A 26,011-nucleotide genomic window follows, 5' to 3' on the forward strand; every position below is an offset into this window, starting at 1 on the left:
TTTCTCACCTGACATTCTCTACTTAGAGTTTTTAATCTGTATTAGCAGCAGTACTTCATCTCCTATTCAAGAATCTGCAGGGTCTTTCAAAAGTAGTCCTTCTGCTCTGTGGGATTAGTTTTGTTATGTTTCATATCCTTTGTTTCTTCATGTATTTGTTTAAAGATTATGAAAGGATGTAGCCATTTCATACACTTGTAGGCTAAAGGAGTATTTTCATGAAAAACCTGCGACAGTTTTTGAAAATGGTATTTGGAAAACACTTCCTTTTATCCTTCAAAAGTGGGAAAAGAAGGAAACTGCAAGAGTTTGTCCCTTACCAAACACATGGTGGGAATGAACCAGGGCATATGTTTACTAAGAGTTAGTATCACAATCATATAATGTACAAATAATGTACTTTTCCATTTTTGTCCTGTACTACTGATAGGCCATGTAACTCAGATATGGTGTCCAAATTCTGTTGATCTGAAATGAAAAATAGTATGTTGATCTTCTTCACCTTCTTGTATGCATCACAAAAATATCACCCCCATTTTGGGAAAACCAACAGATCAATCTGTGGCCCAAAAAAGGGCCCAGACTGCAGCAGTTACAGTGAATGTCATAACTCAGGATTGCAATGCATTGGCAGGACTGTTTGGGGAAGCTTGCATAACATCTGTTTGCAACATGCCTGATTCAAACCAGCACTCCTCTCATGAACACTGATGACTTTTTAAAAGTAAAATAAACTTGGTCGTTATGCAAGCAAATTGATTTTCCTGGGTGCCTATCCAGATCTGCTTGAAGCAACAGAAAACCCACAACTTAAAAACTATCTATTTTCTGTTTACTAAATATTTTTACTATAGTTGTGTCCTTTTTTCTTCTTTTTTTTTTTTTCAGTGTTCTGATCTCATTCCTGTGAGCCATACTCAAGTGAGTACTTTTTATGACGCCAGAGGGACTACTCTTATAGAGGGATTGATGTAGTTAAAAATCCCTGCTCACTGCTTTGAACATTTTTAGTGCTGTATTCTCATTATGTTAGCATACTAGGGAACATGTAAAGACATGCTTCATTTTGGATGTTTACTCCTTAGATTGTTTTTCACAGATGGTTTTATTTTCCGGTTTCTTAGTTGTCTTGTTCCTCTTATAAGGTGTAGCTAGTTATCTTGACTCAAACAGTGTACAGCTTTATAGCTTCTATGTGAGCACCATCACCATTTTTAGTACTGACAATATAAATAAATTATTCATAGAATCATAGAATCATAGAATGGTTTAGGTTGGAAAGGACCTTGAAGATCATCAAGTTCCAACCCTCCTGCCATAGGCAGGGACACCTCTCACTAGACCAGGTTGCCCAAGGCCACGTCCAGCCTGACCTTGAACACCTCCAGGGATGGGGCCTCAACAACCAAATCATAAATTACAAGGTTTGCTTGTTAGTTTTGATTGGAAATTTTGTTTGTAATACTGCAAATATGTTAACATAGGATTAATATTTTATATCACACATACTTAGAGATTTAAATGTTTTTTAACAATGAAAGATGAATTACTGTGGAAATGGATTTAGAGTAATTTCACTAATCCAAGAATTTACTTGTTTCCATTTTTTATATCTGTTGTTTGTTTCAAGTGTCATATGAAGACACAACAGAATTAAAAACCTATTTTGACCCTCTTCAGCACTCTACACACAGGCAAAGCTTTGTGAAAAACATAAGAACTCTGAGTAGTGAAAGACAAAAGACAATGAAGAAGGGGAGAACGACTGGAGCCACACTCCACTAAGTGTTACGTAAAAAACTTGTAGAGCTCATTCCTAGTTAGATTTAATCTCAAGATTTGTAGTTTGGTCTTACAGACAGATGTCTAAATACTTCTGAAAATTAAAGCCATTGGGAAGGACTATGTTTCAAATGGAACCAATTTATAACAAATGCCAAAGCTTACAGTAGTGTTTGACAGTCTTTTATCTCCAGTTGTTCAGAAAAGAAGATGAAAATATCTGAAATATATATTAAGAAGGCGGCACAACATCTGCTGTGGCACTGGGAAATTGGAAAAACATGAAAAAGTATTTGAGCAAAAGAATCCCTTTCCATTAAACAAGACTTGGGGAATCAAAAATTATTGGGACTTAGCAACGTAGAAAATGAAAAAATGACCCAGGATGGAAAGCTTTGTTTGCTCCATGAGTAGTATTTAATGGCACAAGAAATATTTGGAGATCGAAGATTTTGTTGCTACCTGTCCCTATTTTACAAGGAAATTAGGAATGTGTTACAACAAAAGAAAAAGTCCTTCATCCCTTATTCAAAACTTTTGTGGAGAGGTTCAGCCTAGTAAGGACCAGAGGGCTCTATTCAGTGAGTTACCATTTGCTTCAATCATGGGCAATTTACCAGAGATTACTTTGCAGTATCTCTGAATAGCTGTAACATTCCAAAGAATGGAAATCAAATCATCTTTTCAGTACTCTACTTATAAGCTCTTGTATGCTCCTCTCCGTCATGCTGTCAGCTCATCCTGGTTTCAGTTGAATCTCGAAATAAAAAAGACTCACAAGAGATCTTGCTTATGTACACCTGCCCTAAGTACTTTCCCAAGGGGTTCTTGGGAAATCAAGATTGTGTGGTTTCTCCTTTGAGACTTGTCCAGTAGAGAGAGATGTCTGCGGGATATATGTTTGGAAACATCAAACACGCAGTGTCCAGTAGTCAGGACTGGTACTACCTTGAACTTGAACACATAAGGTGATAGAATCACTCCACACTGCAATGTTTTTGCAATGTTTTTAAAGATGGCCTGTTATTTGAAGACTACCGGTATCATTTCAAAAATGTATAACGTTTTAGAATTAAGTAGTTAATGTTCAGTCCTGTTATCAGCACAGCTATCTGAAGATTGTTTTCCAAACTTCAACAGATAACATTACTGCAACTTGAAGTGGGATCAGAGAGTAAATTTCTTAGATGACATTAAATGGGAGTGGTAAGACTTACCTCCTAATATTTCAAAATTATCTTCCCATCACATCGAGCCATTAGCTTCCATAACATTTTTCCCGTTGAGGTAAGGTTACAGTAGATAGTTTTTTCTAATACTAATAATTGTGTGAAACTCACAGGCTGATGATATTGTAAGCCAGGAATCTGCAGGGTCTGTTTTTCACTATCATTCAGGCTGTAAATTGCTTCCATCTTGGACAAAAGTGGCAAATCATCTCACTTTGGTGTTTATGATCATTAATCATATGAAAGTAGCACCACCAGCCTGTTACTATGCTGTGATGTATAGCTTTGGAGTAAAAAACAGACTCTGTCCTAAAATGCTTACAATAAAAATAGGCATTTATTAACACATTTGTAGATAAGCTTTAGGAGCATATGAATGCATAATGGCTTGATTAAGGTTACATGGGAAGTCCATCAGAAACATTATTTGCTCATAAATCTCCCTAGTCCTCACACACAATCTTAGCTTTAGAAGTGTGTTTTCTTGTTACACATCCAAGAACGATTCTCATAAACTACACTACCATATCATCATTGTAATTTCAATTAAAAGTGCCTTTGTTTTGGGAATTCACATCAAATATTATTTCCAAACACGTGTTATCTGGTACAAACAGTTGCTCAGGCTGTCTTGAATTGTTCATGGTTTTATGCAGTACACGCTACTTTTAAAATTGAAGCTATATTCACTTTTCTTGTGGAATTACTGTCCAAGAGTCCAGCAGCATGTATGGATACTCCTGCCATTGCATGGGGGTAACACCCTCTTCACAAATGCTGATTCACCCAACATCTCCCATAAAACAATGACTCGCTTTCCCATTGCACAGCAGACTTTCCAGAAACATTTGGTTCCTTAAGCTATTTCTCCCTGTGTGGCAGCCTACAAGATTTAACATTCCTGCAAGGAACATGTGGGAAAAGGACACTGTGCAGAGGAACGTGCTGTCTTTGTCAATGGAATTGCCAAGTACAGAATAACCAGATTTTGTTCTCCTATTTCTTTCACAGTCCCATTTCCCTCCCATTCTGCCCCAGCTCTGTATGCATACGCTTACTTCAGGCTTCAGGCAACAACTGCTGTCTCAAGTTAAGGTCAATCAATATAGCCAATATGCTGATGTTTAATTATAGGTAGCTGATGGCTTTCTCTGTGCCGGGTAACCTTAAATACATGGTTTAAAAATATCCCTTCAAAACTAATGTTCTGCTTGTTTTTAGATACACTATGTGCACTGGTTCTTCTGTCACCTTGACGGGATGGGTGGTGACAGCTAAAACACTGCTTTACTTTGTCAACACTGAGATTCACTCCTACATTATAGAGCAAGTTCAGGGGTTGTTACTATCTTCCACGCCAGTGCATCTGATCTCTCCTGACAAAGGGGGCATGAGATGGTTGTATTCATCTCATGAATACCCTGTTAGAGTTTTTTCAGAGAACTCCGTCGGGGCTGTTTGCTTCTATTCACTACACAGTAAGAAAAGGACCATTCGCTTCTGTTCATCTCGTGTGCTATTTCTTGCCAGAGAATAAGCTGTATGAAATGCACAGAGTCTAAAAGGATTTTAGTGACGTCTTGATTTTAACAACAGAAAAACTGATTTTTTTACGTTCTACTGGAGTTGAAGACACAGTAATATCTTCCTTAAGATTTTTCTTACTCCTGTGCTTTGTCAGTAGTTTCAGTCCTGAGGGAGAACAGCTGTACTTAGAAGAGCTTTTAAGAAACCACTAAATTCGCTAGGACACCAGTTCCTATTGTAGTAGGTCAGCATGTCTCCAGCTGTACCCCGATTTCCAGTAATAGACCTAATCTTCTAAATCAATACGTGATTGCCATTGGGAAGCCTGCATCGTTACACCAGGTAAGTCCAACCTTGCCTCCTTCTACACTTACCTTTGGGTCTATAAAGTTTTTGCAGAAAGGCCCCTCCAAGCAAGGGTTAAGCATATTGCTGAACTTCTGTGTTTAATGAAATGGAGCCAATGTACTTAAAATATTGAAATAAAGTATAAAACAGCCCAGTATTGCAAAACAACCTTCTGAAGCTTTACCTAGAGCTTTGTAAATTCCTTGAACTCTTCAACAGTGGTATGGTATTATTAAGTTTTAAATACCTAAAACCGCATTCAATAGAGTAAGTAACGCTTCTAACAAAAAAAAAAGTGCCTTTATCCAAAAATTTCAAAGTTATTTAAAATACTAAACAAAACCAGGGAGAATAGAATCTAAAAAATCTGTGTTTTGAAAGATAAGACTCCATGTATTTTACACTAAAACAAAAGGCAACTTTACTATTTTCCCTGAAGATTCATAGACAGGAGCTGCAATTAGATCTCATCCAGTTAAAACTTAACGATTAATCCAAACTGCCTTCAAAAGGTTTAGTGCATTGTGATGTACATTTCAAAGAGGAAGAAATTATAACTGTCAAGGGCCAGATTTTACTTCTTTTACTCAGCTTCACTGAACTCTGAGACTAAGCATCTTAATTCAATGTTTTAGAAGAATGTGATTTTAATTGTTACGATTAAGGGATTGCAGGTCCCACGTGAAGATGACATTCAACAAAGTATTACCTTTGCTTTTAGAATTATCTTTGATTGCACTTGCAAATTCGCAGTGGATTTCCCATTAATTAATGTGAACTAGCTAGTTGTGGCAGTTCAGGTTAATTCAAAATGTTTTACAGTGCATCACTAATTATTGAAAAAAAAAAAACAAAACACCACAAAAAAAAACCCCAAAAGCCTTATTAAAAAGCATGCAGTGAATCGCCGTGAAGGACGGCGCTGGCTGCTCGGCTGGGTGTTTGCTTTGGATAGCTCCAAGCCCCGCCATCCCGCCAGGCACCGCTTCTGCAGGGGCCCAAGGCAGGGCGAAGTCACAGCCAGGCACCGGGCAGGGACACTCCGCTACATGTTTCTTGCCTCCTCCATGATCCCGTCCCGTTCTCTCCTTCCTAACGTACCCTTGGGACCACGGGGGCTCTGCTTTCCAACCACCGCCGCTCTTTTGTCCCTGGTGCAAGGCCTTGGCAGAGCTCCTTTTCAAAATATGTCAACACTCGCCCTTAATTAGTCCTCCCAGCATAATGAGGCATTCCTCATCTCCAAAGGGTTCAGTGTGCGGCTGTTCCTGCCGTCTGTGCGGGGCTGGAAAGACAAAGGGCTGGGGGCAGCTCCGCATCGGTGCTGCGAGCGGGGCCCGAGCGGCAGTGTGGGCGCAGCCGGCTGGCCGAGACACTGGGCCCATTCTCCGCCATTGTGGACACTCCCTGAATGCCGCTTTTTGTCCTTCGCCCCTGCGCACACAGACACACAAACTGCATCTTTTGTCCTTCACTCAGGAGGAGAAATCTGCCTTTGCAGTGAAACGTGCTGGCCTGGCACACGGAGGTTTATCCGCCCCTCAAAGGGCGACGGCAGCCCCAGGCACAGCGACGCGACCCCCGGCGGCAGTGCTGCACCAGGCCCCTGCCCGGGCATTTTGCCCCCTCTGCCCTCAGCCGTGCAAGGGGGCACCCGGCCCGTTCTGGCGTGAAGCCCCGGGGCCGTGAGCCCCGCCAGCCCTTGCCTCTCCCCGGGAGGGCACAGCAACCTCCGGGGGAGCCGCGTGTCCCCCCGCCAGAGGCGGGTGCGGATCCCCACAGAGCCCCACTCGCGCCACAGCTACCCCCAACACTCCCCCCCCCCCCGCCTGCCACCGACATGGCGGCAGAAGCCCCGCCCCTCCGGTGGCGGGGGCGGAGCTCTGCTCCCCGCCCCGCCCCGCGCGGTCCGGGCGGGGGCAGGGGGTGCCCCGGCCGTTGGCGGCCGCGCCTGCGCGGTGGGGTGCGGGACACTGAGGAGTTGGCGCGGCGGGGAGGCCGGTGCCGGGCTGCCCGCGCCGCGGCGGCGGGTGAGTGAGTTGCTGCGGGGAGAGGCCGGGCCGAGGGAGCGCTTTCCGCCTGAACCGGCGCTCCCTCAGCACCGACCGGGGTTTGAACTTTGCCTGCGGCCGTCGCTGGGGCCGTCTGTGAGGGGGAGGGCGGGTTGAGCCTTCCCGCCGCCTCCGCCCGGCGCTTCGCCCCGCTCCGCCGGCGGCCCCCGGTCCCGTCCCACCTGGAGTGGGGCGTCCCTCGGGGCGGGCAGGGCCGGGGAGGGGAGTCATTATGCCCCTTTCTCGGGCGCCCTGGGGCGTTACTGCTCCGCGTTATTGTCTTATCGGTCCTAAAAATATCCCGCCGCCGCCGCCGCGCCGGGGGTTGGCGGGGCGCGTTTTGGGCAACGGTTTTGGCTGCTTCGTGTGCAGGGCCCAGCCGGTGTGCGGATGGGCTCAGGTGCTGGCAGCCCGCGGGGGTGGGGGTGAAGGGTCTTTCCCAAATGCACAGCGCTTCTGGCCAGCTGGAGAGGAGACGGCTGTGCTGGGATTTTGGCCTGAGCGTGCCAGTCACTTTCAGGCCATTAGGTCTGATGCTCATCTTGCTTTTAATTTGGACTTCTCTGGAGCTGCTTGTTCCTTTTGTCACACGGTACTGTGCAGTTTTCAGTCATCATTTCTGTGCAGCGTTGCAGTAGAGTGTGCTCTGCTGTAAACAGTTTTCAAGTTGAGAAGTTTACTTTCTGCCCAAGTTAGTAGGACGGGCTTTTGGGGGGAGGGGCTGTGTGTGCTTGCCTGAATATTTCATAGGATGGTTTAGGTTGGAAGGGACCTTGAAGATCATCGAGTTCCAACCCCTCTGCCATGGGCAGGGACACCTCCCACTAGACCAGGTTGCTCAAAGCCCCATCCAGCCTGGCCTTGAACACTTCCAGGGATGGAGCTTCCACGTCTCTTGTATTTCTGCCCGTCAGAGCAAGGAAAGCATCAAAAGTTAGTTTCTGTTTTGTCTTTTTTTTTTGTTAAAATAACTGGATGTGTGGGCTCAAAAACATCTGCCCAAACTAACATGTTGATAACTGTGTAGGTGAGAGCTGCCCTTTTCAAAGAACTGGTGGTGAAAGGCCACGGCTGGGACAGTGCCCCGTCTGTCCCCTGTGGAGCTGGTGTTGCGGATGGAGAGTGAGTCCTTGCGGCAGGAGAAGCTGTGCTGTGCTGGGAGAGGCCAGGGGTGTCCCACCATGGTTAGCAGGTGTGGCTGGGGTGGGCTGCTGGCAGCTTCAGCTTCTTCCTGCCTTTTGATTTCTGGAGGTGGAAGTTCAGTTCTGTGATACTTATTATCTCGGGCGCAAACTGAAACTCTTGAAGTTTTAAGTGACATGTAGGAGCGTCTGTCAGAAGTTGGCAGGAGAGTGGTTCGTGCTAGTTGGGTTGGCATGCTGAGCTGAAGTGCTTGCAGTGTGCTCTGATCGCTATCTCCTAATGGCTTTTTGGTCATAATAAACATCAGCTGTATAGGCTGATTGCTTTACCTTCATATACTAACACAAACATTTCTTTTGAGTGTAATTGCTGTTGTACTTTAGAAGGAACAGTGACTTTCACAGCTGACCAGTTTTGAATACTATTCATGCACATTTGAGGCTAGCGTAATGTAGCAAAAGAATTAATTTGAAGAGCTGCTTCATTGTGTCTGTCTCTTTTTAACAGCTCTGATGACAAGGCACAGAGAATCAACAAAAGCAGATGGCTGGAGGTAGCTTTTGTTGCTTTGGGGAGTAGTCTGTTGAATAGTGAAAGATTAGAAGATAAGCACATTAACACAAAGTATAAAAAATTGCTTTCTGCTAAAGTGTGTTAAAGCTTAATTTGGGGAGAAGTTTGAAAAATTGTATTTTTTAAGCACTTTTAAATTCACTATACTTACTTGATACTGAAAGTTCATTTTTTCCAAGTGCAGGTACAAAGTTCCAAGTACAGCAATCGGATACGCTTATAAGGTCATAACATACCAGCACAGGCTTGCCTGATGTATATAATGCTCTGGCAGAACATTTGCAGGGGGAAAAAAAAAAAAAGACTGTACTGCATCTTGTGTGACATGTCAGAGGTGTGCGAAGTATAACGTTTAACCTAATGCATAATGGCATCGGTTAAACTGAAGGCTGCCTAAACTTTAAAACCCGTTATGGACATATTGGCTGAATTTTTTTGGTCGTTATGGGGATTTTCTGAAGGCTTATATACATTTTTGCAGAACGTGTCTCACAAGGATTTAACTTTCAGGATGGAAGAATACCAATATAAACCTCCTGAGGAATATGAATTAGTACTGAATAACTGAATGAGGTTTTTCTTGTTAATGCTGCATTGAATGTTGTTTCTCCATAACCTCTCCATCTTGTTAAATTAGATGTCAAGACCACTTAAAATTTATTTTAGTCTTGCTGTGCATACTGCTTTCATACTACTAGGAGTATGATTGCTGTCACTGCTCAGTTTGATGCTATCTAAAAGTCATACACAATATCATGACTTAATCCCAAACCTGCCAGGAGCAGAACATCACCTGTGTAACCTGTACCCAGCAGTCTTCAGGAATAACTCTTAAAACACAGTTGCAACTTAAAATTGCTGTTCTTCTGGGGGCCTGTCTAATTTTAGAGTGACTTTATTTTTTTTTCTAGGAGTGTTTTGGGGAGTCTCTGGCTTTTTGTGACTTTCTATAACTTTTTTCAGAGAGCTCAGAAGTGAGTGTAATAAGATCAGTATGGCATTCTTCATTTCTCCTGACTCGGCAGACTAATCCTGTAGTATATTTAGTACTTGTAAATCCAGGATTTTCTTTCCAGCTAAGCTTTAGACCAGAAATGATAATTCACAGTTTCTGGGATGCTGCACCAATATGTTGAGGTATGGTAGGAAGAGGAACCTGACACATCTTGCACCTTTCAATAACGTGCAGTATTAAGGTGAAGGTCATTAGAATGCCTGCAGTGCCGGTGCAGTTTTTCTGCAACTGCCTCATAGTGTTGTGAAAAATCAGGGGAGTTTAAACCATGCTGCCCAGAAAAGGAATGGGATTTTTTTTTCCTTGCTTACCATAAGCATGGGCATGTATTTTCAATTCACATGATTATTGTGGAATTTATTTTGTACATTTATGAAAAATTAATCTTCCTTTTGAACGTCTGAAACCGGTGCATGGTTCATGTGTCATTAAATTAGAAACTGCAGGAAAACAAAGAACCATCTGGAGACTTGGTGGGGGGGAGGTTGATGTTTTTGGTTGAACGTGCTATCAACACAGGAAAAACTGTAGTGTTTCAGATAGAAAAGGAGACAAAGTGTGCTGGGCATTTTGTCTGATTGAGTTCTTTGGAGGTTTTTGGTTTTGTTTGCTGGTTTTTTTTTGTTTTTAAACCATCTTCTTTTCATAATTAGGTGAAGCACCAGAATGAAAGACATGGACAATATCAAAACTGCAAAGAAAGAATGGTAGGTGCCAATTCCCCCTCCCCCTTTTCCTCTGCCTTTCCTATTGCTGTTTGTGTGTCCTGTTGTGACTTTTCAAACTTTATGTTGAATTTTAAAATTTAAAATTTTTTTTCTGTATCCACCTGCTCCACATATACTGAAGTTTAAAAAAAAAAAAACAAAAACAAACAAACAACCCAAAACAGTTTTGCTAAAAGATTTTTCACATACCTGGAATGTCTCCTAGATGCAAGAAGCTACATAAATATTTTTATTTAAAATAGAAAGGCAGCCTTACAAATTGCTAACTCACTGTTCACTTCTACATTTGATATGGAGGTGTTTAATTTTCCAGTTATATTTCCAAGGTAAAGCATAGTGAATACATAAATTAACACTTCAAGTTTCTTTTGTTCTATTAGAAAACTGAAATAGGGACAGTATACTTCTGAAATTTCTTCTTTAGTGTTGAATTTTTCTTTTGTTGAAAGATGTTAATCTGTAGGGATTCTTAGTGTTGCATAGATGCACTGCAAACAATTCCTTTTTATGCAAATGTATCTAATTACCATTCAAGTAAGCATTGCTGTTCTTGAATTCAAGGCAGAGTTTTATGTAAAACTGAATATTTTTCAAGAGCTGGGATTTTTTTTTCTGAATTGCTTAAAATAGACTTTTCTGAATCTCCAATAGGAATAACTCCTGCAGTGTTTACCAAAAGCTGCATAATCCTCTTACTATGCAAAGAACCTAAACTGAAAGATAATAATTCATTCAAGTTGCATATTTCTGCATTTTGATTGGTGAAAATCTAACAGAAACAGCTGTCACATATACAATGTTCTATAAAAAGATGTGGTTGACGTATCTTTTTTATACTCTGGCAGTCTCCACAGTATTGAAGTCTTCTATTGTATTTCTTCAGTGTGCTCAAGGGGTGTTGAGTCACTTGTTCTCAAGTTTCTCTAATGTACTTTTCAAAGACAGTAATGGTGGTTCAGTGCTGGGAATGGGGAAGTTCAAGTGGGGGCGAGGGAGTAAATCCTAGGGCAATTTTCTTGTATGAGGTTTTTAAAACTTACAGCAAAGGAAGTCACCCAGGCTGGTTTTAAGGAAGGCCTTTCGTTGGTGTGCAGTTAAATGTTTGATGGTCTGAATTAGAAGTACAAATCATCTAACTTGCATTCCTTGCACTGATACCAAGTTTAGAAGCTTCTGTATAGATGAATTCACATTTTCTATTGTCATTTTTTAACTTGTGCTTCTGAAGCGCAAATAGTAGCAGTTAGAGCTTCATAAGAAGTTTCTAGAAACAGCACAAGGCAAAGTTGACCTGATGTTTTGTAACCACTAAGTCAGCTGGGTGCAGGGGAGCATGTCTTTTATGCCTCTGGGTAATGAAATTCTATTGTAACTGCTCGTCTTCTAACGAGTTCTCTGAAGCATCATTTTTACTTATGTCTTTTTTTTCTGCAGGATGTGTAAGTCGGGAACTGATGATCAGATTTTGAGTGGTACAGAACAAAACTGTGACTACTTGGTAGATAACCTTTTTGAAGAAGCTCAGAAGGTTGGTGCTATATGTATGCCCCCAACTACAGTCAAGAATCAGGTAGGTGGTGAAGAAAAAATACTCATGTTTAACATAGTAACACTCCAGGAGTACTCTGGAAAATAAATGCAAGAAGTCCAGAAGTCTTACTCAGTACATCTGTAAATAAATGCACACAATTCAGACAGCAGTAGGAACAGTGTCCCATCTCTTAGTCAATCAGGCCTATGCTTCTGTGCTTCTGCCTCTTACTATTTTATAGTGGGTTTAATATTGTTCTAGGACTTAGGCTGGCACTGGCTAACATACTTCTGCTTTATTAGTAAGGAGAGTGAGCTGGTCATGAGGTGTAAGGAATGACAACTACGGTTGCACAAGAAGTTGTTTAAAGAGTTGCAGCCGTTTTATGCAGAAGCATAGCCCAAAACTTTTTGATTTGCTCTCATTTGTGTAGTTGTGGTATTTGTTGCATGTTTAGTATGGGTTTGTATCTCAGTGATTGTCCTTTTTGTATTTTTCTGTTACTCCCCAAAAACTGATAAGGGGCTGGAGAAAAGGCTGTGTAGAATAAAGATGTCAAGGTTCACTGTAGAGGCACCTTCCCATGATGAGAACTCCTTCCATGTGCATTGGTGCTGTGAGACACAAGACTTTAAAAAGGAATCTAATCTTGCTGAGTGGTATATACCTTTTTGACAGATTACCCAACCGAAAGAGAAGGAATTTTATTCAGCAGTTTGCATGTGCTTTGTGTTTATGTAGCACTCATCTAACAAGTCAAACTGCAAAAAAGAAAAAAAAAAAAAAAGCGAAAATTGTCAAATACTATCAAGTCAAGTTCAAACTCATCTCAGCGGGAAATGAATTCTGCATTTTTTCTGTGCTTCATATACTTCACACGTGTTCAAGTATCTCTCAAGACAACATTATTTCAGGGGTCAGACCTGGATGACCAAATGCTTTGTTAAATGTCATGATGCATAAATATGAAACTGCAATTCCAAATATATCCATGTTGGAGAGATTCCAGTGAGCAATGTGAAGGCTACAAGTTGAAGTAGTAGATGTTCTCTGGCAAAGTTAATGAATTACTGAGAACTTATTTTTTTGTTTCCCTAACAGCAAGCTTTTGAATATACCCAGGAATGACAGGGTAGCATAACTGTATGACTGTCTGAAAGTAAATTTTCTGATACTTGCTGCATTTCCTGAGTGAAAGGCTTCTGCGTGCATTTTCTCAATGCCTTACTTTCAGGAAATTCTCCTGAATGGGCAGAACAAGGCTCTACCTTAACAAATTCCCAGCTGGACTATTCTGGTAGTTGGTGTTCCAACACCAGGCATGTGTGCTCTCAAATTAGCTCTTGAAGAGTAGCAGCTGGGAGGGACCTTCCAGCTCTTCCCTCCCCCCGAATTGAAGGAGTGTTCTTGATCTAGGAAAGCAAAATGATTGGGGGAAGGTTTATGTCTAACTCTGATTGACACATGATACTTAGAAATGTCCCTTACCCCTTGCAGTTGCTCTGCCTGCTGGCACAGAGCCGAAATAGATTATAGTGAGCCTTCTCTTGGTATTTTTAGTCTGTACAGTGGATGATTTACAATCATAGGGTGCTGTGGGTATACCAAGCTGGTTTTACATCAGTGTTACAATGAGAGTTGTTCTTACTTTATAGGTTGATGTAATCATTAAACTTTGGAAAAATGGGTTTACAGTAAATGATGGTGAACTTAGGAGCTACACTGATGTTGCAAACCAGCAGTTCTTGGACTCCGTTAAAAAAGGGTGAGTTTTATGTTCTTAATCAGCCCGAGTTGATGTGCTTTGGATAGCACTTAGCTCATGCTCTAAATTTTTTACATAGCTGCTTGGCTTTGCTGCACTGCAGTATCCCTGTAGGAGCATAGGCCACTGCCTGTCTCAGTTCCTGCAGTGCTAATGGCTGTTTTAACATCAACAGGTTTAATACAGCTTTCAATTGCAGTCGTCATACAGTTGCTGATGAAATAGATAAAAGCGAGTCTTAGTAGGGGGCACAGCAGGTGCAGAATGAAATAAAGAATAAATTAGAGAGCCCAGTAAGAGCTACTGATCAAATGGTGCTTTGACTAATGAACTCAATGCACAAGTCGTTGAGAATTTCTGGGTTTTATGATCTTTGTTTTCTTTTTATTGATGGAAAGCCTTAAATGGGCACAGTTGCTCCATGTAACATCATGAAACTGATCAGTCCTAGATTTCAGTCACTTTTCTTAATACAAACTTGCTATTTCAGTCATTTGTGTGTATGTAGCAACCTTAATTTTATCCTGGTAAAAATTAGCATGCTATCCTGATTTCTGCTAGTGTTTGCAGTTTTGCTTTAAAAAAGCAGGTTAACCATACAAACCAATGTAATTTTGAGCCTTTCGTTTGTAGTCTGTTTCCTCACCCTGTACAAATGGAGAGGAGAATATAATTTTATGGAGGATATAATTTAATAACTCTTTTTCAAGTATGTGAAATTACTAAGCCATTGTATATTTTCTTTTCCATACTTTGCTAGCCCATCAAAAATAACTAATTGTACATTATATTTCTCCTCTATGGCTGTCACCTGTGTTAATTGTAATAGCAGTTAACTGTGCTGTTTAAAGCCCTTTGCTTTCTTTGTGTGCATGCATCAAAAGTTTGCGACCTTTCTTCCACCATTTGCTTGTGAAGATGCTAATTGCAAGATGGTTCCTGCGTAATCGTTGATGGTGGAAGGCACTTAGTACAGCCTCTGTGCCAGCTGAGCCCCACCACCCAAAAATGTAGTGCCTGCGTCAGAGCTCATAGACAAAGGCATTGTGTTCTGCTTAATGCAAATAAAGCATTACCGAGGTGATGTTACTGCACTAAAGAGTGTAGCTATTAGTGAAGACATAATTTTTAAAAGCTGAGATTCGTGTTTATTTGTAATTAAACACATTGTGTCTGAACTCCATTCTTTCTCTTTAAAAGTCTTTTTTTCTTCTTGTTTTACTATGGGGATAAAGCAGTTGAACCTTTTGCAGCAATGTATGGCAATACTGAACTTCCTACATATCACATGCTTTGTTGCTTTAAAGTGGTTACTCCTGAGCAAATTTGAACGTCATTCAACAACTTGCATGATTATGTCTTTTTTTTTTTTTTTATCATTCACTTTCTAGTTAATTTGCAGTTCAGGAACTTGAAGGGTTTTGTATGTTGTGCACTTAACATGACTCAGTAAATACTTGTGAAGTGGTTTGATTGTTTTTTTTAAAGCATCATCCTTAAAAGGATGAACATAGAACAGGTATTACTCTATTTTGTATACTGAAAACAGTATAGTAGTTCTTTTTCTGACATGTTGTTTGTTTGTTTGTTTGTTTGTTTTTTAAGGGAACTGCCTTTTGAGCTACAAAAAGTTTTTGATAAGGAGGAGGTAGACGTAAAAGTGGAAGATAAAAAAGATAAGGTGTATTTGTCATCAAAAAAGCCAATGTTTCATCCCTTTTCTGGACACGGTTACAGATTAGGAAGGTGAGTAGTCTGATGTGATCCATGATTGAGTAGCTGAAGGGAACTATACCTATGGAAAACGATCTCATAGTTCAGGTTGGAAATGACCTCTGGAGTTCTCTAATCCAAGCTTCTGCTCAAAGCAGGGTCAGCTGTGGGGACAGATGAGGTTGCTCAGGCTTTTATCCAGTTGGGCCTTGGAATCCTGCAGGAGTGGAAGCTGTGCAGCCTGCTTCAGTGCTGGACTGTCCTCATGGGAAATAAATTTTTCCTTCTATCCAGTCTGAATGTCCATTGTTTCAATTGATGTCCACCATGAAGAACCTGGCTCCCTCCTCCTGATGACCTCCTGTAGACCCTGGCGGGCTGCTGTTAGGTGTGTCCCCCGACACCATCTCTTCCACAGGCTGAACAAGTCCCTCCAGCCTCTCCTTATAGGGCAAACGCTTCAGCCTGTGGTCATCTTGGTGGCCCTCTGTGGAACTTGCTTCAGTTTTGTCTATACCTTTCTTTTATTTTGGGTACCAAATCTGAATGCTGTATTTAGGCATGTCTAATGAGTGCTGCATGGGGGATGATCAGCTCCCACAATCTCCTGGCTTTGTTCCTGTTAATACAGCCGGGATGCTGTTGGCTTTCTTTGTTCGAGGTCTCAATATTAGCTGAACTCTTTCCAGCTGAAAGGCTGTCACTCTTCTATTCTGTGATTTAAGAGAAAAGAATCCCTTTTAAAGCTGTATGTGCAATACTTTGTGTAAGAAGAGGGGAGTATGACGATCCCGTGAAAGGAACTGAAGAAGAGTTCTTTTGCATTCTCTTAAAATTCTTTAGTATTTAATCATGCATTTATTGCAGTAAGACATTTTAGCCTGCTACAGTGATTCTCTTTCCTTTACTTCATGACTCTCTTGTGGTTGGGGAGGGCCAGCCACTAATACCAGTGCTAAAACTGGATTTGATTTATAACCAAACAGTACTGTATTTTGGAAGGCTGTTGTAGAGGGGCAGGCCAGGAGTTCATGTATTTGATCCCTGTGATTTTTGCTTACTCCAGCTCAATTATCTGCCTCGCATATCCCTGTTGGGTAAGAGCAGACTTCAGTCTAGGGAGCAGAACACATTCAGTGACCAGGAGCCTACAGGAAGCCTTCACTGGTGGCACTGCTTAGTGACTGCCGACTGGGGATAGTAGACTGGTGAAACCTTAGGTGAATAGCTTGTTTTGATTAAGTGGAAAGGGCTTGCTGCTAAGGCCCATTGCTTGTGCTGAGGGAAAGCGTGACCTGGGTAGGAACGGATGAGGCAGGGGAAGAAGATAGTGTTCAGTGAGAGACTGATGATTGTAAAGGATGAGTGGCTCCAGGCTGCCTCAGAGAAACAAGTATCTGGTTTATCAGTTTCATCTGTTTCTGTAGCACAGTCCATTCAGTTGCTACATGCTTGAATAGATACAATCAATGGGGAAAATCTTCCCTTGAGAGATGGATGAGATGCTGCAAGACTTGCTTTTGGTAGCACTGAAATCCTGAGCAAACGAGGGTCAAGAACTTAACCTTATTTTATCTACAAGTAGACATCTATGTTGTAGCAAAAGCAAAAAGATCTTCAGTGTGCTGGGTTTCTGCTGCTAACCAGTGCTAAATGGTAGGTTGTTAAGTTGCTTGTCATGCTCTGTCATGCCTACAGCAAGTAATGATCTTGCTTCCCAGTAGGCGAGTTAGGTTCCGGAAACATGCTATTCTGTGAATTTCAGTTGACTGGTCTTGTACTCTGAGACATCCTACAACTTGGTCAGCATTTTTTTTTTTCTTCATGGACTAGATAAAATGCATTTTTTTTTTTTCTACTCTTGCTAGTGCTATGCTATCAGACCCCTTCCTCTAAAGATGAGTAAATATTTTTGCTGATGTTGGACACGTGGGCAGTAAGTGCTCTTACTCCATAAACTAGTACTCCCTTCCTGATGTTAATAAGTGTCCATTGCATGAATATGTTACTCTTTCAGCAGAAAAGCTTTGTGGGGAAATAGTAGTGCTGTCTGAGACCTGTAATAAGTTTTAAGCTATAGAACTCCCTTTCCACAGTTGCTTAATGTGTGCTTAATCAGAAATGAGAGGCAAATGACTGAACAGTTTACTTCAGCTTAGAACCTAGCTAAACTTCTGCTTACCAAATAAACATTTTTTTAATAGTCTAAGGATTTTCTGCCAATGTTCCCAGATGGATGGACTATGTGGTGGATGAAATGTTATGAATTGGTCTGTTGACTGGCTCATTAAAACTTTTGTTGGAGGAAAAATGGAGGCACTAGAAATTATATGTTTGTTGATATAACTCAGCTGAGCTTGATCCTCTCCTTTTTTGTTATACAGGAGAAACAAAGGAGGCTTATCAGACTTTTCTAATATACCTTTTGAACCTATATAACTAATGGGTATATTCTGTTTTATTTACCGCTGTTTAGCTGCATTTAATAGTTTGGGACTATAACAAGATTTGCAACCACACTTCCCTATTAAGCTTATCAATGCATTTTAAAGACTGCCTCAGAATCATGTTCATTAAACTATTGACTGAAATCCCTTGTAGCAAAGTGGGCTTGCTCTATAACCTCATTAGAGTAAAACATCGCATGTCAAGCTTCTTAACCATTACTCAGGGTAAGGCATGATACCTAACCCTTGGGCTTTTTCTTTTCAGAAAATTGATGGGAAGCTCTTAGGTCTCTTCGATCTTTAGTTTACTTCTTCTTTTGATAATCTTATAAAAGGAATAAACCTTTAAAAGGGGTGATAATGCTTTGATCTTAGGCTAATAAGAGACTTCGATTCCTGGTTTGTGGCTTTTGTCAAAGATGCCACCACTAGATGGCTTTATCTGTCAGTTCTGCAAGAGCAAAGTTAAGTATAGAAATGCTTTAAACCTTGGTGAATATAAATCTTCCAACTTTCTCTTGCAGCTTAGCTTAACGGCTTGGCTTCAGTTTCACATGTACTTGCTATTGAAAGAATCATCTGCAGTGCCTACCAGAAATTCTGAGGTGTGACCATGAGGGAAGTCAGTTTGAGAATGACATCAAAATCTGTATCCATTTGAGACAGTTGTCTGAACTACAACTGTGACTGATGGGCTAAAAAGTAGTTCAGTCCAGGCTAAACCAGAGGCCTGGCAGCTGCACAGTTGACTGCCTCTCCAGCCTCCGCCATACTGGAGATAGCTATCTCACACATGAGTGCTTATACTTGAGTGTCTGAACCTGGAACTGAACGTCACTGATTGAGTAGACAGCGAAAGCTGATCATTGCTGGACTGAAGTATGACTTGAACTATTTTTTTGGCTCCTGAGACTGTTTAACATTATCTTGCTGGTGCTCAAGCTCTTTTTTCCTCACATCTGGAGGGCAATTAGGCTTTATTTTGTATTGAGGTCAAGCATGAACAGAAGCTGGGTGTGAGATAAGTAAACCAGTAGAGGCAGGTGGGTGTTAGTAAGTCACCTGCACTTGGAGTACCAGAATGCTTTACAGATTGTGCCTCTTGGAATCTGTTGGTGCCAAGTCCTTGTGCCCCAGCTGGTTTCTCTGTAATGCAAACCAGGAAATTCTGTGCCTCTCATCAGCCTCCAGTTGCAGTGAACGCCTCTTATAACTCACTTGGAAATGAGATTCCTTGATTCTCATTCTTTTTGCAGAGTTTCAGCAGAAGAAATAAAAAGGGCCTCTATTGGCTGATAGCGTAGAAGTTGGGGCACTTAAGTAGGCAGTGGGTGGTAAGAGTTTTTGAAATACCTCAGACTGAAAAGGACTTGAGCCCAAGACTCTAACTTTATTAGCCTGAATATATTAAGTTATTAGTCATCTTTGTTTTAATAATAAATTGGCTATGACTTTTCTGCTTTATCATTGAACTAAGGTACAGGAACATAAGGATGCAAGGATGGGGTTTGTCCACGAAGCAGATGTAGTATTGTTAAGACTGTTATTCTATGACCATTGGTTACAGACTTCTCTCTCAAGAAACAGTAACTCATCAATTTTCTGTGCAAAGAAAAAGGTTTTCTGCAAACCACTGTGAAGTTTTCATGTAGTCAGTGACCATAGCTGAGCTCAGAGAATAAATGGTAACTCCTTAAATCACTGCTATTGTTTTGCAAGCAAACATCTGGTTGTACTCACGTAAGCTGAGGATGTGCCCATTGGATCAGGCCTTATGATGACTTAAACAATACATGCTGAACAAGCTCAGTCCTGAAAGAAGCACTAAGATCTAGACATTTCTTCAGCATAAAAATTTTTGCCAGTTTTTTTTTTTTCAAGATCATGCACTTGGACTGAGGTCCCTGTATTATGTCAAGTCATTTTATGGATCTTAGCCCTTATGGTAGGGTCAGCTGTCAAAAGTGACTTAGAAAAAAACAAAATCCAAATGCTGCATGCATCAGCCTGGATTTTCACATTAAGTCAATTTCTCTGATAGATGAGTAATGCTCTAAGCTGAAATAGATGATGCTGGGGTCTAAATCAAGGCTAACAACATTCAGTTAAATCGAATTACCGTAATCACATTATGGTGAAAATTAACATTGAGTATGCAAATTCAATACTCAAACCCCTTAAAGTTTCACCTGTGTGATTAGTACAAAAAAATGCACGAGGAATCTTCAGACTGTTTCATCTCTTGTATATTCGTATTTAACCCTTTGATATTTAAGTTCTATTCCATCTTGTAAAAGAGTTTAACATGAGTAAATTGGAATTCTTTACCATGGTTGAAGTCATACTTCTCTTAACTGTATGCCAATACTTTCTCTTTAAAAAAAAAAAAGCTGACTTGTCATTATTTCTATATTTGTTAAAAAAAGAAGTCATCATCGCACTGTGATACAGGGCAGAAAGCTCCAGAAGCAGAGGTCTGGAGGGAGGTTCAAGCTTACATATGTACATAGAAAGCATAACCTCATATGGGTTTTCTTTTCAGTGCTACTCCAAGGATAACCTCTAAAGTAAGAGATGATCATCAAGGACCTGACAACAAAAGACACCTGCCTATAGTACCCTTAAATGATTTGGAGCCTGTCACTAACATCCAGATCTGGTTAGCTGATGGGGAAAGGATAATTCAGAAATTCAATGTTTCTCACAGGTAAGATTGACTTTAGCACTGCCATATGTATTTGCATCTGAACTATTTGTACTATGCCTGTATGCATGATAAGTCTCTAATTTCTGTGAATAATCTACCTACTCAGTTCACTTAACATTGGGCTGCTGTTCAGTTGTGTCTAGAAAACCTCCTTTCAAATTCTGAGAAATCGTTTAGCTGACAAGAGAGAAGCACAAGAGGAATGTGAACAGATGTTAATAGTCAGCCCATAACTGAGCATAAATGAAAATCTGAGGAAATTTTGTAGGTTAGTGAAAGTTTAGGTGTATGCATTGCTCATTACTAGAGGACACAGCTTTTAAGATGACAGATCTCTCACAAAATGACTACATCTGGAGCAAATTGCTTAGTAAAAAGCCTGCTAGTCATTGGGCATAGACAGCACCACAGCTGGGAGCTGGAGGATGTGACTTAGAGTTGAGCCAGAGAAACCTCTAGGGAGGGCCAGAGTCAGTGCGCTAGGCAGGGATGGTTCATCACCTGCACATCAACATGGAGAGAATAGATTGCATCCAATGCTTTAATTCTTAATTAGTAAAATTTCTGGTTCTCAAAGAGACTTTTAAATGGGGATAATGTCAGAAGGTGTCAGCGCAACATATGTATGCAGGAGCTTTGAGAAAGCAGGATTAACTTTAACATTAAATTGTGGAACTACTGTCTTTAGAGGCCTTTCTCACACTTGTAATTTCAGAAATGACACCAGTACTATACAGTCACATCATATTGAAAGGGTGTGTTGCCTGTGCTTCTCTGCAAAGCAATTTAAAGTGATCATAGATTTAATACAACCCAGGCTGCTGTCAGCATAAAGTGTGTATGTCTTTGGCTGGTTGGAAGAAAAGCTCAGCAGTTGAAGGTTAATGATTGTAACTTTTTCTTTAACTTGTACTAATTTATTACTGTTAGTGGCTTGAGGTATGAACTGAAACACTGTTGTGATGTACTGCTGAAGGGTCAATTGCTATTTTAATTATGAATACTTCATTGGAGGGCTTAATATCTTAATTATTCCAGGTTTTACACATTTAAGTATATTTAGAAGCTTTTTGTCTTCATGGTAAATAGCAGTTTGAACAGCTGCTAAGTGCTTTTGGAGGGGAAAAAAAAAGTGAGATAAGCAGAACAACAGCCTTACTGATGCGATGCTCTTTTTGAAGTAGTTTGCAATAAATATTCCATCAAAAAATATCCTCTTGCAACAAGACCAGCGTGTTTGTGCTGTATACAGTATTTGTGGATGACCTAATAAGAAACAGGGGGAAATCCTTTTAGAATAATTATCCTTAAGCTTTATTGCATGTATAGCACTCCTTTCAGTGAAGAAACAGAAAACAGTCAACTATCTGTTAGTTAAACTATAGGTAAATAACCTGCAGCATATATATTGCAGTGCCTGGGTAAATTGATTACTCTTTTGCAGATAGAATGTGTATGTGCCACAGTAACTACTGCTTTAGATATTACTTGATTACTGATGAAAGATTGAAGTTACAGCATTGGAACAAAAGTGCAGGTGACATTGTAATACTGCAGTGTGGGGAAGAGATGTGAATGAAGCAACTAGCAGAGCAGTGCTGTAGGAATAGCACACATACCTATGTTTTGAGTCGAGTAGTGTCCCTTTTTGAGCAGTTGCTAAGTTAGTGTGACCCTGGAGCATTGGGTATGGAGTCTGGAAAGGGACTTGCTCCTCCTAAAACAAATAGCTGGTGGCTAATTGCCCGAGTCTCCCTTGGAACCCATTGAGCTTTGATATAAAGTATGTAGACGCCTGTAAACGTCCAACCAAAAATTTATTCCTGCTTGAGATTTATCAGGCTCTAGGCTTATAAGACCAAGCACTGTCTCTTAATTGAGGTCCACATGCACAGGGATTAGATGCTGGCTCTATCTGTCCTAGGCAGATGGAGACATGCCTATAGCTAAGGCATGAAAATTTGGTCATCTGTGCTGCTAAACTGTTAGAATATCTTTCCCCCAAGCCAGCCAGCACTTTCTCAAACAATATGTAGGCTTGATTCAGATGTTAGTTTAGGTCACAGACCATTCCCAGAAGACAGTAAACCCCATGGGCTGCCCTGTGCAGCAGGGAGAGGAAGGATGAGTTTAATAATTTCCCAGCAGCCAGAGTCTATCGGTTGGCCTCAGAATCAGAGAATGGGCATTGACACTGTTTATTTTACTGGTATAGATGTATCCTGTCATCTTTGTTTTCTAATGAAATTGGTCAATCCTCATTTTTCCACGACAAAACCTTTGTCTTGCTCACTTGTTGCAATGCTCTTCACACCTTAACAGGCAGCTTGAATCTAATAAATTCACTGCTGCACCTGCTTTGGTAGAAGGAGACTATATTTAGACCTAGTTAACTCATAAGCTATCCAGACAACTTTTGCAAACCCTTTTTCTTTATTATGGTTCTGCTACATGTATGGCACACTGGAGGCATCTTAATAATAGCTCTTGGCTACAGAAACCTCAGGTAAGAGCTCCACCAGCTGGTTAAGAAATGGTAGGCTTGTGTAACTACCATCTGAGCCATAGCAAAGCATTTGAGTCCGAAGAATAAGATGCTCATCGTTTTTTCCTTTGGGACTGCTCTCAGAGCATGCAAACCTTGGTCCTTGCCTCCCAAGTGGATCAGACACTTCAGGATACCATCCCCATATATATATTCCTCCATTTCTATGCCATCAGCTATTACATTGAGAGTCTTATTCTCTTCTTGTGGTGGTTATGTGTGTTGTGTATTTGGTCTGTGTTGGGATTGGAGCGCTCTAATGCTAAGTTTTCTTTTGTCTTCTCAGAATAAGCCATGTCAGAGACTTCATAACAAAGTATCAAGGATCAGAGGGAAGTGTTCCCTTCACACTGACTACTTCGCTGCCCTTTCGAGAGCTGCGAGACGAGACGCTCACACTAGAGGAAGCAAAGCTGCAAAATGCTGTTGTTGTTCAGAGACTTCGGAAAACAACTGAACCTTTCAGACTTTTAGTGATAAAAGCACCTGACAATGACTATAAAACTGCTGCTACACCTAACGGACAGCTCAAGAATGAGCAAAAAAATGCTATCAAAAGTACGAGATCAAATTAGCTTTTAACTCGCAAAAATCTACATACAGGTGGAACTAGACAAAACCAAAAATGTAACCAGCAATACTTGGATGCACTCTCATCCTCACGTACTGTGCTCTTAGAGAGCAAAATGTGTGCTATGCTATCATCTGCTATAATAGAAATATTTTCAAGTAAATTTGGTGGTCAGAGCCCAGCTGTATAATGTAGCAGAGGTAGAAAGCTTCTTAGTCCTTTAATGAGTGTATTTAGGCGGAACAGTTCTCTGAGACTTAATTACTACTGATAGCACCTTTTAAGGAAAAATAGTATTTATTTTTGCACTTTGGACTAAAGTGAAACTGAACTGATTGGTTTCACTTACATTTCGGTGTAAGCTGCTGCAGTTTGCATTCTTCTCACAGTAACTTCTAGGCAACAGATGCTGCAGGGAAGCTCACATTTGAATTCTTAACTAACTTGAAAATTTTCATTATCGGTATCTTCAGGATTTAACTTTTATCACAAGATCTGCAGTGTAATGTTCTATCAAGTCTTCACATGGTGGTAGATGCATGTGTGAGAAGACAGAAATGAGGTAGTCTGGTGCGTACTGCATATGAAGTGCCTCAAAATAAGTTCTGAAGGAATTGTTATTACCAGTGGTTGAAGTGGTTTCTGCCTCTCTTGTGCTGCTACGGGTGTCTTACAGATAGGGTGATGTTAAACTACCTAGTTCATTAGGATAGAAATAAGCTTTTAACCTTGTCACGCACAAACTTCAGCTTTTCTGGACATTACCATACAGGAATAGTGGCTTAGAGAGGGACGCAGTTGTTTTTGTACTATATATCTGCCTTTGTCCTGAACTGGCCAGCTGATTGAGACACTACTTGCATGTGGCCAAGTTTCAAAGATGTTGAAAATCCTTATTTGAAAACTGAGGTTTCTTCCCCCCTCTGCCTTATTTCCACCCAAATCTTTTATTTTGCGATTCATGTACTTATAAAATTTGTAGCCAACTATTCCATGTTTTACTAAAGGAGAAATCAACATAAAGACTAAATATTTTGTACTGTGTTTGCTGAGTAGCATGTGGGTTTGTGAACAGAACTGGAGTCTCTAAGTAAGACTAATCCTGGGGCCTTCAATGAGTGCTGACTAGTTTGTGCTACTTATGCAAATGGCGGATTTGGGGGTTGTACATCTTTTGCATGGCTAAATGAAAGATGGGTTTGGGATTTTCTGGTTTTGTTCTAAATAGAAAATGATTTAATTGGAGTGACTTGAATTCTATCTAAAAGTCCTGTTACTTCAGACTAGGAATGTCCTTACTTCATTCCCGGGGACGTAAAACTCTCTTACTCGGCATCTCTCCTGGTGTGCTTGAGGGCAGTAAAATGAAAGTCACCCACACAAATACCTATTCAATGTATTCAGAAAGCAAATCTCTGAAAACTATGCAGTTAACTGTTTTCAGTGCTATAAACTTGATGTGCTACTGTCATTCAGGTTTATGTTGCAAGTAATGCAATTAAATTTTCTTCGCTCTTGCACGGACTCCTCTACTATATGAAAAGCCTACTAGATCTCTAGTAGTAGGAAGAAATGTGCAGACAAATCCACTAGTAAAATTGAAGAGAGAAGTCACCTACAGAGAAAGATCCAACCCTCAGTTTGCAGAGCTTCCTGAAGAGTGACTTTTATTAATCAGTGCTTGTCTTAATGTCAAGCCAAGTATTAGAAAACTACACGTGCTTCATTGTAAGCTCAATTGTTCTTATTTAAAAGGTGCATGAAATGTCAAAGTAGCAGTGTACTATTCCTGCATTTGCAACATAAAAATTAAAATAAATAATTAGCATAAGATTGATTGAAATTGAAGGGTGGGGATCAAATTTTAAGGTAGGTAAATCCATTTTGCTTGTTATCAAAAGATTATGTTTTTTGGAAAGGAGCAGTAAGTATTTAGTGTTTCAACATTGATTCATGTCTGCTACTGATATTTTAAGAGACCAAATAGCTTGATTCTGTCAGGCTAGATACTGTGCTTTACTGAAATCAAGTCTTTCTGGCTACAGCTTTGGTGTACTTGAGTGTGTGTTTGCAGTTTGGAAGTGTCATGATCGTAATTACAAAATGAGAGTAAATCTTTAAAAAGTCAAGGGTGATGCTGACTGCACTAATCCCATGTTAGACTAGAAGGTGCCTTTAAAAAAAGGCAGTGAACTGTGATTGGATAACTTATTTCCTGATTTGGAGAAGATATTTGGAATGAATACAGGGCTCTCCTAAATCTAATTGGTTTCGGTCAATTTGTAAAGACTGATTAGCTACCTGTAGTGTCTGGACAGCCTAATCTCTTGCTCAGC

General features: G+C 40.6%; 1 protein-coding gene across 3 annotated transcripts; it reads left to right on the forward strand.

Annotated features, from left to right (window-relative positions):
• Positions 1 to 6,811: 6,811 nt before the first annotated feature.
• UBXN2A (UBX domain protein 2A) lies at positions 6,812 to 25,329 on the forward strand. Of its 3 annotated transcripts, none has more exons than XM_082481177.1 (7): positions 6,812 to 6,916; positions 10,322 to 10,375; positions 11,831 to 11,966; positions 13,583 to 13,692; positions 15,298 to 15,438; positions 20,395 to 20,559; positions 23,391 to 25,329. In XM_082481177.1, exons 2-7 carry the CDS (start codon positions 10,335 to 10,337, stop codon positions 23,677 to 23,679), a joined length of 882 nt encoding a protein of 293 aa, XP_082337303.1. In that variant the 5' UTR covers positions 6,812 to 6,916; positions 10,322 to 10,334; the 3' UTR covers positions 23,680 to 25,329. The 3 variants fall into 3 exon arrangements, with proteins under 3 accessions (XP_082337303.1, XP_082337304.1, XP_082337305.1); XM_082481178.1 differs by lacking the exon at positions 6,812 to 6,916 and adding an exon at positions 7,794 to 7,870; XM_082481179.1 differs by lacking the exon at positions 6,812 to 6,916 and adding an exon at positions 7,978 to 8,129.
• Positions 25,330 to 26,011: the final 682 nt, after the last annotated feature.

Source organism: Vanellus vanellus (assembly GCF_965231255.1).
Source record: "Vanellus vanellus genome assembly, chromosome: 3".
In the NCBI taxonomy this organism is placed as follows: domain Eukaryota; kingdom Metazoa; phylum Chordata; class Aves; order Charadriiformes; family Charadriidae; genus Vanellus; species Vanellus vanellus.